The sequence below is a fragment of the Fusarium fujikuroi genome, chromosome FFUJ_chr09 (genome assembly GCF_900079805.1).
Source record: "Fusarium fujikuroi IMI 58289 draft genome, chromosome FFUJ_chr09".
Taxonomy (NCBI): Eukaryota; Fungi; Ascomycota; class Sordariomycetes; order Hypocreales; family Nectriaceae; genus Fusarium; species Fusarium fujikuroi.
The window spans coordinates 1,724,705-1,737,276 of record NC_036630.1 but is presented as its reverse complement, the minus strand read 5'-3'; the positions used below and the strand labels follow the sequence as shown (position 1 = coordinate 1,737,276).

Sequence of the window (12,572 nt, the reverse complement as noted above, 5' to 3'; positions counted from 1 at the left end):
TCTAGATTCGAGCGTTATGAATAAGGCACCGTAGGCAATAACTGGATCTCGTGCATCTTGACACATTTGCCTCCTTGGTTCATACTGGGCGGTAGAATGCAGTAGAGAACCCACTAGAGGTAGCGTCGGAGATGCCTCCCAGTGCTTTTCGAGACAAAAACTCTACACCGCCCTCATCCACTTACTGTATCAGGCTTAGCCCCACGCTGATAAAACCGATAAGCTGAGTCGCCGCCGCAGACGAGTTAGAAAAATGGAGGGGCAGGAGGGGTAACCCAGTGGTTTTTCTGAAAATTTTGGTGCCCAGAGGCAAACTATGTTGGAAAAAATTTGTGAGCGCATAAAAAATTGGCCCCTCTCTTCTTTTTAACACTTCATCTCCCTCCCTCCATCCTCTCACTCCCATTCTCTTTCTTCCTCCTCCATCGATCTCCGGTCGTCCTCCTCCAGACGAACCTCTCTTACTTTCTTTATTCGCGTTCTAGTTTGTTCTTCGGACTTACCTCCATTGAACGAACACCGCTCCCTCATTCAAGAGGAATTCCCATCATCGCCGAATAAATCAGAGTCGACTCCTCCATCGGTCTCTGTAACCTCGACGACCTCTTCTCTTTTCTTATACCCCATCAAAAAAAGAAAATTCCTATAAATCGACATCATGCCTACCGAGAACCAGCAGTCGATCAAGGTCCTGGACGAGCTTTTCCAGAAGCTCACCGTGTCCAAGGAGTCCGCTGATATCAAGGAGTCCTCCAACGAGCTGGCCTCTTTCATCAACGGCCGCATCGGCGACCAGGTCGTCCCTGATAAGTGAGTCTTAGCCTTTTTTGCGATGCCATGATTCGGCTTTTCCCATGGGATATTACTGGGCGCCTCAAGGCTAGTGTTTAGTCTACACTAGACACTTGCCATTCCTGCTGCCCTCGGTTTTCGCCTCATTTTTGGTGCGGTCAGCATCCGAGCTGATGTGTCCCATGCATGTGAGACGAGGACCTGGGAAGCGGCTTGAGTGGACGGTATCTTGCGTCGGACAAAACGAGTAGCAGAACTTTTTCTTCCTCTCGTTTGCCCCTCCACCGATTGGGCGCCCAATCCTACCCCGCCAGATTTGGGCCATAGGCGACTCTGCGCTAGGCCCATTTTTTGGTTGACCCCTCCAGCGAACAGCATCCACAAAAAAATTTCTTGGTCGATCTTTCATGTGCTAACCACTTTTGTCTATAGTGTCATCGAGGGCCTGAAGAAGCAGCTCGCCAACAAGAAGGATGCCGCCGCCCGTGAGAAGGCTTGCGTCGCCATTGAGGCCATTGCTTCTCACTCCGAGGTCTCCGCTTCCGTCGAGCCCTACCTCGTTGTCCTCCTCCCCAGTGTTCTTGCCGCCGTCGGCGACAAGATCACCGCTGTCAAGAATGCTGCCCAGAGCGCCGTTCTCGCCATCGCTGGCGGCATCAACGCCAACGCTGTTAAGGCTGCTCTCCCTTACGTTATGGAGTCTATCCGAACCGCCCAGAAGTGGCCCGAGAAGATGGCTGCTCTCGACTTCGTCGAGGCCCTTGTCAAGAGCTCTCCTGCCCAGCTCGCCTACCGTGTCCCTGAGCTCATCCCCGTCATCTCCGAGTCCATGTGGGATACCAAGAAGGAGGTCAAGGAGCGTGCCTACAAGACCATGGAGCAGCTTTGCCAGCTGATTGTCAACAAGGATATTGAGCGCTTCATTCCCGAGCTCATCAAGTGTATCGCCAAGCCCGAGAACGTCCCCGAGACCGTTCACTTGCTCGGTGCCACCACTTTCGTCACTGAGGTCCAGGAGCCTACTCTTGCCCTCATGGTTCCCCTTCTGGATCGTGGTCTGGCTGAGCGTGATACCGCTATCAAGCGAAAGTCCGCTGTCATTGTTGACAACATGTGCAAGCTTGTCGACGACCCCAACATCGTTGCTCCTTTCTTGCCCAAGATGATGCCAGGTCTCCAGAAGAACTACGAGAACTTGGCTGACCCCGAGGCTCGTGACAAGACCAAGCAGGCTCTTGACACCCTCACCCGTGTCGGCAACATCAAGGATGGTGTCATCCCCGAGGCTCGCCACGACGGGGCCATCAACGTCATCCTCCCCAAGGTCAAGGCCGCCCTCTCCCCCAAGTTCGCCAACTACGTTGATAAGATGGGTCCCGTTGCTGAGTACATCGCTGCTATCGCTGGTCAGCTTGTTGACGAGAAGGAGACTGAGTCCATGATTTGGGTCGACAACCTCAAGGCCTACGTCTCTGTCATTGCTGGCATTGACAACTCTGAGTCTCTCGTCGAGGCCATCCGCAAGACTGCTCTCCCCGGTGCCGTCGCCGAGGCTGAGGCCGAGGAGGATGAGGAGGAGGGTGAGGATCTTTGCAACTGTACCTTCTCTCTTGCCTACGGTGCCAAGATTCTTCTCAACCAGACTCATCTCCGTCTCAAGCGTGGTCAGCGTTATGGTCTTTGCGGTCCCAACGGTTCCGGAAAGTCCACTCTCATGCGCGCCATCAACAACGAGCAGGTTGAGGGTTTCCCTAAGCAGAGCGAGGTCAAGACTGTCTTCGTCGAGCACGACCTTGACTCCGCTGATACTGAGATGACCACCATTGATTGGACCATGAAGAAGCTTGAGGAGGCTGGTGTCACCACCACCCAGGCTGATGTCGAGAAGCAGCTCAACGAGTTCGGCTTCACTGAGCAGATGATCAAGGGTGAGATCAGCGCCCTTTCTGGTGGTTGGAAGATGAAGCTCGCTCTGTGCCGTGCCGTCTTCGAAGCTCCCGATATTCTGCTTCTTGACGAGCCTACCAACCATTTGGATGTGAAGAACGTTAAGTGGCTCGAGGAGTACCTCATCAACTCTCCTTGCACTTCCATCATCGTCTCTCACGACTCTGGCTTCCTCGACAACGTCTGCCAGCACATCGTCCACTACGAGCGCTTCAAGCTCAAGCGCTACAAGGGTAACCTGGCTGCGTTCGTCGCCCGCAACCCCTCTGCCAAGTCTTACTACGAGCTTGGTGAATCCGAGATGGAGTTCACTTTCCCTGAGCCCGGTTTCCTCGAGGGTGTCAAGACCAAGGCCAAGGCCATTCTCCGTGCCACCAACATGTCCTTCCAGTACCCTGGTACCTCCAAGCCTCAGATCCAGGACATCTCCTTCCAGTGCTCTCTGGGCTCCCGTATCGCCGTCATCGGTCCCAACGGTGCTGGCAAGTCTACTCTGATCAACGTGCTCACTGGTGAGCTCATCCCCACTCAGGGTGAGATCTACCAGCACGAGAACATCCGTATCGCCTACATTAAGCAGCACGCTTTCGCTCACATCGATAACCACCTTGACAAGACTCCTTCCGAGTATATCCAATGGCGATTCCAGACTGGTGAGGATCGTGAGACCATGGACCGTGCCAACAAGGTCATCACCGAGGCCGATGAGAAGGCCATGGACAAGATCTTCCGCATTGAGGGCTCTCAGCGTCGTGTCATCGGCATCAACAGCCGAAGAAAGTTCAAGAACTCTTACGAGTACGAGTGTTCGTTCGCTCTTGGTGAGAACGTTGGCATGAAGAACGAGCGATGGACTCCCATGATGTCTGCTGACAACGCCTGGTTGCCCCGAAACGAGCTTCTGGCTTCTCACCAGAAGATGGTTGCTGATGTCGATATGAAGGAGGCTCTTGCCTCTGGTCAGTTCCGACCTCTGGTCCGAAAGGAGATCGAGTCTCACTGCGCCAACTTTGGTCTCGATGCTGAGCTTGTTTCTCACTCTCGCATGCGTGGTCTGTCTGGTGGTCAGCGTGTCAAGACTGTCCTTGCCGCTTGCTCTTGGCAGCGACCCCATCTTATCGTCCTAGACGAGCCTACCAACTATCTCGATCGTGACTCTCTCGGTGCCCTGTCCAAGGCCTTGAAGAAGTTCGAGGGTGGTGTCATCATCATTACTCACTCTGCCGAGTTCACCAAGGACTTGACTGAGGAAGTCTGGGCTGTCATGGACGGCAAGATGACACCTTCCGGTCACAACTGGGTTCAGGGCCAGGGTTCTGGTCCTCGTCTCAAGGCTGACGACGGTGATGAAGAGGAGAAGTTCGATGCCATGGGTAACAAGATTGTCACCACCAAGAAGAAGGTCAAGCTGAGCTCTTCTGAGGCACGAAAGAAGAAGAAGGAGCGTATGGCCCGCCGAAAGCGTGGTGAGGAGGTGTTCAGTGACGAGGATGATCTGTAAACGCATATATCCCGCGACGCCTTTACTCTACCATGTCCTGTGACGACTTCTCTTGATGATTACATACCATTTTCCTTTGTCATGCGTTGATCAAAAAAAGTTCCGGGTGCGTCTTTGGTAATGGATGACTGCACTTTTGGCTTCCCGATAGACGGAAAGCTTTGTTAGACTACCGCCATGGAGGAACGAGGAAATAGCACGGGGGATTGGAGGATCCCAACTGTGTTAAGCCCTCGACTTGGTGGGTTGGAGATTGGCAACTAGTTAGAGCCAAATAGACTTGATTACGATCAATCTGTGTTTTGACCAAATGTGAACGCTGTTGCGAACTGTGATGAGTGACGAATATGTGCATGGTGTTGATCAAAAGCCATAATGAATGCATAATTCAAATATATCGATGAGTGTGAATATTGCAAGTTGACATAATCATAAACACCATTATCTATCTCAAAAAGCCCTTCAACTTACTGTGTGGTATGCATGTGTGATGGTGCGCTGTGTTGGCAGTCTATCCTTTTGGTGGAAAATCAGCAAACCGCGTCTTTACAACAAGATAGGCAATTCCTCCCAGGTGATGCAAGATGAACAAAAAATGAAGCAACAAACTGCTTAGTGTGCACAGACGCAGAAGCTGACGAGAAATCCAAAAAGAAATATCTGATGAGACTGGGACTCGAACCCAGGAGGATTGCTCCACCAGGAGATTGGTGTTAAGGTTAACCTTAACCTGGCGCCATAACCAACTCGGCCATCTCACCGAATCTGCTTGATATAGTAGGTTGCAGTAATTTTGCCTAGGTTGCCTAGTAGTTGGTGACAGTGATACTGTATACGGATCTGTCATGCCATGTTGATAGTTCGAAGCTCTCAACCAGGGACCTCGAAGGCCTTGATCCAGTATGGAGCGTGATTTGGGTTCAAGTATAACTTCTCTTGGCCCTGGTATGTATCCAAAATGCTGAACCAAGAGTTTATTCACTTAGTTATCACAGTACACGTTTTCAAGAAACAGGAGCAATGTGCAATAACGCGCTTTCACGTAGACTGTCCAAACCCTACTCTGCATATGTGAGTTGAAGTACACTTTTATACCTAGAATATAGCATCGGGATCAAATAGACACGAGATGTAGTTACTAGGCAGTAGCACTATGCACCATAGAGACAAAAACTCGGCAAGCTCAGTACCAGCAAATTCCTTGTGTGATAAACCTCACCGTACGTTTTCAAGTGTATTATCAAAGCACAGACTATATCGCTCCCCTTGTAACCGTAACTCCGTCTTCAGACTCTCTACGCCCAGTTTCTTAGCATCATGCATTTTGTCCTCCATGCCAAACTCCAGGTTCACCATGTGGTCCCAACGTCAAATACTCCTCCACTCCATCAGCACTTACATATGAATTCACTCCCTTGGAGGTACAAAGCATCGTATGAGTACAACCTCTATTATCTCCTGCCCTTCTTGGCCATTTCTATCAACATACGATTAAACTTTCAGCTCCTGGTCAAGCCATCCCGAAACCCCGGCGCCGAAAGACCCACTGCTGCCGTGCCTCCCGGCCCGTCCATCTCCAACCAACGTTCAGCTACATCAACTTGATACCCCACGATTCGAAGACTTGAGCATGCATGTATGCATTCGGCCCTAGCACTATACTTGCAGACGGTGCTTCCGCGGACAGATGGAGATAGCTTAAAGAAACCGATCCCTACATACCAAGAGCCCCTAAATGGCCCTGCAAAACACCAAAACAGATATCCAACTCCGTCTGCACTGTTTCCAGCACCGTAATAGAAGGACGGTTTCACGGCTTCATACTCCGTGCCTTGTCCGTTACTATCAGTACTTAAGAATCCATGCCACTGACAGCTGCTTAACTTATCAACCCCAAAAACCTTATCATGCCCATCCCTGCTTATCAACACCCATACCAGACTACGGATACAGTAACTACCGGTACTGAGTACTCCAACCTGGGCTTCTCTCACGCCCCCTTCTAGAAACTCCCCGATTTTGGTCAACACTCCCCCTCCTCCTCCTCCTCCTCCCCCTTCCCCGTCACTTGCCCCCTTTGTGCATCGGCCTCGTGCGCGATCTACATGGGCGGCTCCCCCGCCTTCTGAGCCACAAGCTAAGGAATCCTTAAAGAGACCTAGCAACTATACGAAACCCTCAATGAACAGGCAGGGGAGACGCATTTGAGATGCTTTGTATTGCCGATCTCGTGATCGGCAGTTGAAGTCTATTGGCCGTTCCCTGTAGAGACTGCCAACCTTGATGCGCAGGATCGAACATACCATGGCGGCGCAGCATCATTAAGCTCTGTGGACTTCACGTCACCAGTTTTGAGTCGCCATCATTCAGACACAATGTTGTAGACTAGAGAGATAGGCGAAATATTCAGTTCAGTAAGCCCTATCAGTATACCACTCGACCAGATAGATCCAGACGAGATAGCAATGAATTTTGGAGCAAGGTAACTCTAGGCTAGACCTGCCCTCCTGATTCGGAGCAAATAAAGTCCCTGGCTCCTATTTTCTGTAGCTGAACTTACCAAGACAGGGATGGTGCCCTTAACGACAAGTCTCGTGGGATTCTGCATCTTTTTTGAGTCAGTCTGGCATGAGATTGGACAACGAATGAATCCAGAAGAAAACATAGCTATGCTTTGGGTATATTTTCAGCAAACTACATAATATGTACAGAAAAATATCATGTTCTATGAACTCGTAGATTGCACCGGCAGTCGTCTCTTATTCATTTCGCATAAAGTAAACAGTGGAATCCTCTATTCATCCGAATACACCTTGCCCTTAATGCCAACGAGCATTCCCATCTCCTGCCAGAAGCCAGCTGGGGGCGTTGTGATGGAGTTCTCGTAAGCATCAATGATAGGGCGCTCCCAGGTAAGGTCGACCTCATGGGGACGGAGCCAGCGAGTCTTCTTGTAGAGCTTCCAGAAGATAAAGAGACAAGGGGCGACGATTTGCATGGTGTAGTTCTTAAAGAAGCTCTCGACATCCCAGGGCTTAAATGACTTGTAGCCGTAGCACATAACGACGAGGAACTGGAAGACCAGACCAATGATGGCACACCAGGGCTGGAAGCGGCCGTAGTACGGCATCTTGCTTCGATCAATTCCTTGAGCCTTGCAGGCGCGGTAGTAGTTGAGAAAGGTGAGTCCCATGACAAGGTAGTTGATAAGACCACCGGCTGTCATTAGGGCAATGAGCCAGTTGAGAACCTCAGCTGAGCCACTGCTGCACTGGAGGAACGAGAGCATGGGGAACAGCATGACGACGCAGAAGCACCAGATGGGAACACCGGAAGCGGTTGTCTTTCGCAGGAATCGGGGAGCGCGACCCTCAAGAGCAAGACCATACAAAGATCGAGTGGCACAGTAGGTATAGGTGTTACCGGCCGAGAAGATAGATGTAAGGAGGAGCGCATTGACAATGTGGGGAAGCACGTCGACCTTCAGAATGTCCATGGCCATGACATAGGGCGAGGCAGCAGCAGTGCCGCTTCCCTCCTCGCCAGTAACGAAAATCTTGACGAGCTGAGGATAGTTGTAGGGGACGACGATACCAACAGCGAGGGAGCCCATGATGAAGAAAAAGCAGAATCGGTAGTAAACCGTCTTGAAGGCAGCCTTGATGTAGACACTGGGTCGCTTGGCCTCGGCAGCGACCATCGAGATGTATTCGGGACCGACAACAGTAAAGCTGGCACTCCAGAGGGCGCCGAGGAAGCCCTCGAAGCGACCAAGAGGAGTGTTACCATTGACATCCGAGAAAGCACCAGGGTTCTTCCAGTAGCGGAATCCATAGGCATCGCCTTGAGGGTTGCCGCCAACCATTGTGACGAAAGTGAAACTGAAGAGCATAAGAATCAGGATAACCTTGCCGCCCGAAAGCCAAAATTCGGCTTCACCGTAGGCCTTGACAGCCAAGATGTTCAAAAGACTAAAATACGCAAATAGCCGTTAGCATGTGAACTTTATTCGGAGAGCAGAGACGAGCAAATATTTTCATATGCGCGCCCAGCTAAGCCAAAGGAATCAAGCAGACGGGTATGGCATCAACATGCGGAACCGTGGAGGAAAACCACAATCATCTCAAGGGCCTTGTACTTACGCGTATAGTATGATGACACCAATACAGATGCCAGCTGTAGGGCCGGGGTTCGTGATATCAGAGCTCCAATATGAAAGGACAAGGTTGATGGCGGTGATTTCGAATGGAATCAGAAGACCTTCGTAGAGGAAGAAGTTCCAACCAGCCATGAAACCAAGAGCGTCATCGGCCCAGTGACCGGCGAGACGGATAAAACCACCAGAAACGGGCATGTATGTGCTCATCTCGGCGACACCATTGTTCACACATGCGAGGATACCGGAGTAGATTGTATAGGCGAGGAACAAACCGAGGGGACCACCCTGGGCGAGACCACCACCGATACTCACAAAGAGAGCAGTACCAATGGAGCCACCAATGGCAACGAGCTGGATCTGTCTGTTGTTGAGGAGACGGTGCAGACCATCAGCGTTGTCCATAGTGTGGCCGGCCGCAACGTCGCCGTTGTCAGCCAGGTACTTGTCGGTAGAGCCAGCATTGCTGATGTAGTTATTGGAGTTCTTTTCCTCGTCGGAAGCCATCTTGAGAGATGTCACCTTGGCAAGCTTGGTTGGTTTCGGTCTATCGATAGATTCTTGCGAACAAGGTCGAAGGAAGGAAAGCTCAATCGAGCAAGAGTCTGCGAAGCAATGAAGCAAGCAGACAAAGGTAAATTGAATATACCGTGTGAAAACACTGGTATAGAAAAGTGTTGAAAGTGAAAAAACCACGAGGTGAGAGGGGAGGGAAAAGGTGTATCTTGGAGGAGCGGGCGTTGAAGTTAATAAGTAAAATAAATCTGACATGGGGGGGGAAGAGAGCTTCGATTGACCCCAACCCATCGGCCCTTGCCCTCTTCTTACTGCGTTCAATGCAGGTAAATCCTGGGGCGTTCCGCTGAACTCGAGTTAGGTCGAGTCGAGTCGAACTGTTGGAGGCCAAGCAAGGCAAGCAAGCATGTGTATTGACTGCAGCGGGAAGATGGCGGCCAGTCCGAACCAGGATTAGCTGAAGGAGGAGTGGAGAAACAAAGCCAAGCCCATTTCTCGAGGCCAACTGCTTCTGGCTACCTCACTTCCAAGTATTCGCACCCTTGCGTGAGGCATATTGAGTACCTCGGTCAGATGTAACAGACTTGGTGACAAGGGCTATTCCTACTTTACGCCCGGTCGAGCCAACCAACCAATCCCGGCCCAATGCCAGAGTGTAGTTTCGATTTTTGTTGCTTTTACCTTAGAGAAACTGCGCTGAATTGCTTGTACTGCGCAGTTTTCTCAGAGCAGAATGCATACACACAAATGTACTGAATTTCGATGCGGCCACAGAGTCGACATGGTATGGATCAGGCTGCGCGATGTATCGTATTCGGCGTCCCCTCTGCTGACCATTTATATGTGCGTGCGGTGGTAGGACCCAAAGGAATGGTTCATCTACACGGTTTGGCCCATTTAGCGAACCACGAGGCTCTGGTGTTCCGTACATCACTCGCTGAGGGCTCACACACACTCTCTCCTCTGATCAGTCCTCTCATCTTTCCACAGAGACAACCAATTCAAGGACGTTTCAGCTCTCTCCACTTGGTGACACCATGGCATAGAAGCACCGCCCTCCCTTCATTCGCAGCTATCCTGCTGCTCGTGCTTCTTGGCTCATCGTTCATCCTAGTACAGTTCCACTTCCAAACATGCAATCCAGGGCAAAGGGTGATGTATTTCATGACCATGTTTGGTCAGAGTCCAAACTTTGTGCGGTTAGACTCGACTCGACTCTTGCCGGGTCATTTTGCGTCTTTGGATATTTCCTTGGCTTGCATGTACTGCTCGAGGCCGTGGTACTTGGCGCTTCTCCACCCCCATGGAGAGGGGTGGGATCTACCCCATCAGAGATATCTCTCTCTCCACTTGCATGTACTGTACCTCGTACGCACACTGGACGCATCCATGCATCCTTGTCAGGATGCTTCCCCGACTGTGGACCACTGCTGATAAGGGTGTTTTTTGCCGATTGACGTTGGACCCTGGGTCTTGGGATATATGTATGCTGATCACCAGAAGTACCATAGTAAGCCATCCTCTATAATTGCTGGTGCCTGTGCCTACTTGGCGGATTTAGTGTTACTCTTGGAAAGGGGTCTTTGCCTGGGCAATCTGAGAATTGCCCGGCTTTTGAATCATATCAAATGTCTTGAACCTGTTCGGAGGCTCCACGGAAGTCGGGGATCTGGAGGCTCTGGCTGGAGCCAATTCCGCCAGAGGGGTAGCCTCCACTGAAAAAGCAGTGTGGAGCTCCTCCAACAACTCGCCTCTCAGTGGGTGCCCTCCACTGAAGCGGATGGATGGAGCTATCTTACAGTGGCCAGTGCCCTATAAAGTCTCCTCTAAAGATAAGCTCGTCGTTAGTTTATGGCCAACCAGACCGAGCAGAGGCATGTTGATGCGTGGAAATTGGTAGCCAAGTCAACGACTGCGCAATTTTCTCTCAGCACGGACCGAAAGAACATGTAGAGTTCAGATATGATTGTCTTGCATAAATCCGCAAGCTCTGATATGATTTTGTGATAATTCTTGTTGTTGGAAAGACTCTTGTCTTGCTCACGTGCTACTCCAACCAAAGCAAAGGAATAATGTCCGTAGTTGTCTCTGACGTCATCATGGTCAGGCTGAACCAAGGTCGATTGCGCCTACCAGATTGGGCCACAACCGTTGCTAGCGAGTCCTCCACCTTACGCGGTGCCTCTTTACAGAGGGGTTGAACCTCACCACTATAACTTACAGACAGAACAGCCAGACAGGCTACACAAGACCTTCACTACCTAGGTAGTTGGCACTCAGTCCCGGGCTCGCTATGCTTGCCTCATGTCATCAATCTTTCGGGCATAGAATTTGATCGACAGAAGAGGCATCAACATCTATTGGACCCCAGATCAATGACGGAGTCGCTTGTGCATCCGAGATCAGCAAACTACCCTAAAACGAGTCCCAGTTGCGTGGAATCTGGGGTTTTAGCATCCCCTCAAGACCCTCAAGCTCGGCAATTCTTTCTGACACTTCACTTCATCAAGGCCGTAATCACTATGAATGGCCTTGAAGAAACTGGAGTCACGGGTGGTCATTACATAAAAACCTACTTTGAACGACGTCTGATTTCGCCGCTCTCACACCAACTCGCTTCCCACCATCAGCTTGACCCCAACGCACGCCACAAACTTGGCGGTTGTAGCATACGTCAACATTGGATGTCTCATGTTGATATCGGATACTCGAGAGAGGTTCACCGGTCACGTGTCGATCATTTAACCTGCGTTGAGGAGCGGAATGCGCGACGCACCTTAAGAGCGCCCAGACATTGAGATGTAACCCCAAGTAGCTCAAAACAGTTGTCTCACCATCTTTCTTTGCAAATTGTTTGTCGAGGCAAATGACCTAGACACAGGAGTCTTGGACAAGTGATACTCAAGGATACACATCGACTTGAAGAACTGAGAAAGCTTGTCTGGACGGGAGCGCACTTGGCTATGTTCCAACGAATATCATGCCCAGTCTGGTTTGAACCCTTTTACTGACAAACCGTATAATACAAAATTTTTGGTATCCCCAAACCCTATTTGGAACAAGGGGGAACATGCATAGCTGCGCTGCAACATCATGATGATAGAACCTGCAGCATAGCATACTGAACGGTATCGCCCCTGTCGCGTGGGGAAGAGGTCATTGTGCAGTTGAAGGACGTGTTGCCCTGGGTGTTCCGTACCCTCAACCGAGCTGAAGGTGAGTTGGGTCGGACCCTTGTTCTTCACGACTCGGGCCTGACAGTATAGGTTGGTTTTACGGGCCGAGACATGTAACATGCCTTTCCGTGAACTGCGTCTGGCGCGCCTGGCGCCAATTTCTCACTCGCTGAGACTATACTCCCGAAGTTTGTCGCACAGCTCTCGCCCTACAGCGCAGTATTTGTGCGCCCGGTTTGCATTGACTAGCAGACTAGGTCCATCTCGATCGTTACCATCGTTTACGGAATAAGTCCAGTGCGTCTGTCTTACAACTGTCCAATGAACCGTCTCAAACGTTCAATAGCTCAATGTACCGACTAGGATTTACGCCAGCCTCCACTGCTTGATTCCATCGGCCGGCTGCATCTCAGAGTTGGTGGAAGGGGAAGGCTGTGTCTGTTAATTCTTGGCATCGAATTACGACTGGCGGTGGTTTCTGCTG

At 50.9% G+C, this 12,572-nt stretch overlaps 2 protein-coding genes, besides 1 other annotated feature; one reads left to right on the top strand and one right to left on the bottom strand.

The window, feature by feature from the left end:
* Positions 1–658: 658 nt before the first annotated feature.
* Positions 659–4,240, top strand: FFUJ_09627 (probable translation elongation factor eEF-3; the record flags this gene model as incomplete). XM_023568449.1 has 2 exons in its annotated part: positions 659–810; positions 1,225–4,240. The coding sequence occupies 2 exons, from the start codon at positions 659–661 to the stop codon at positions 4,238–4,240; spliced, it is 3,168 nt and encodes a 1,055-aa protein (XP_023435647.1).
* A 661-nt stretch (positions 4,241–4,901) lies between these two features.
* Positions 4,902–5,001, bottom strand: a tRNA (tRNA-Leu).
* A 2,033-nt stretch (positions 5,002–7,034) lies between these two features.
* On the bottom strand, positions 7,035–8,903 carry FFUJ_09628 (probable carnitine transporter; the record flags this gene model as incomplete). XM_023568448.1 has 2 exons in its annotated part: positions 7,035–8,211; positions 8,383–8,903. 2 exons carry the CDS (start codon positions 8,901–8,903, stop codon positions 7,035–7,037), a joined length of 1,698 nt encoding a protein of 565 aa, XP_023435646.1.
* Positions 8,904–12,572: the final 3,669 nt, after the last annotated feature.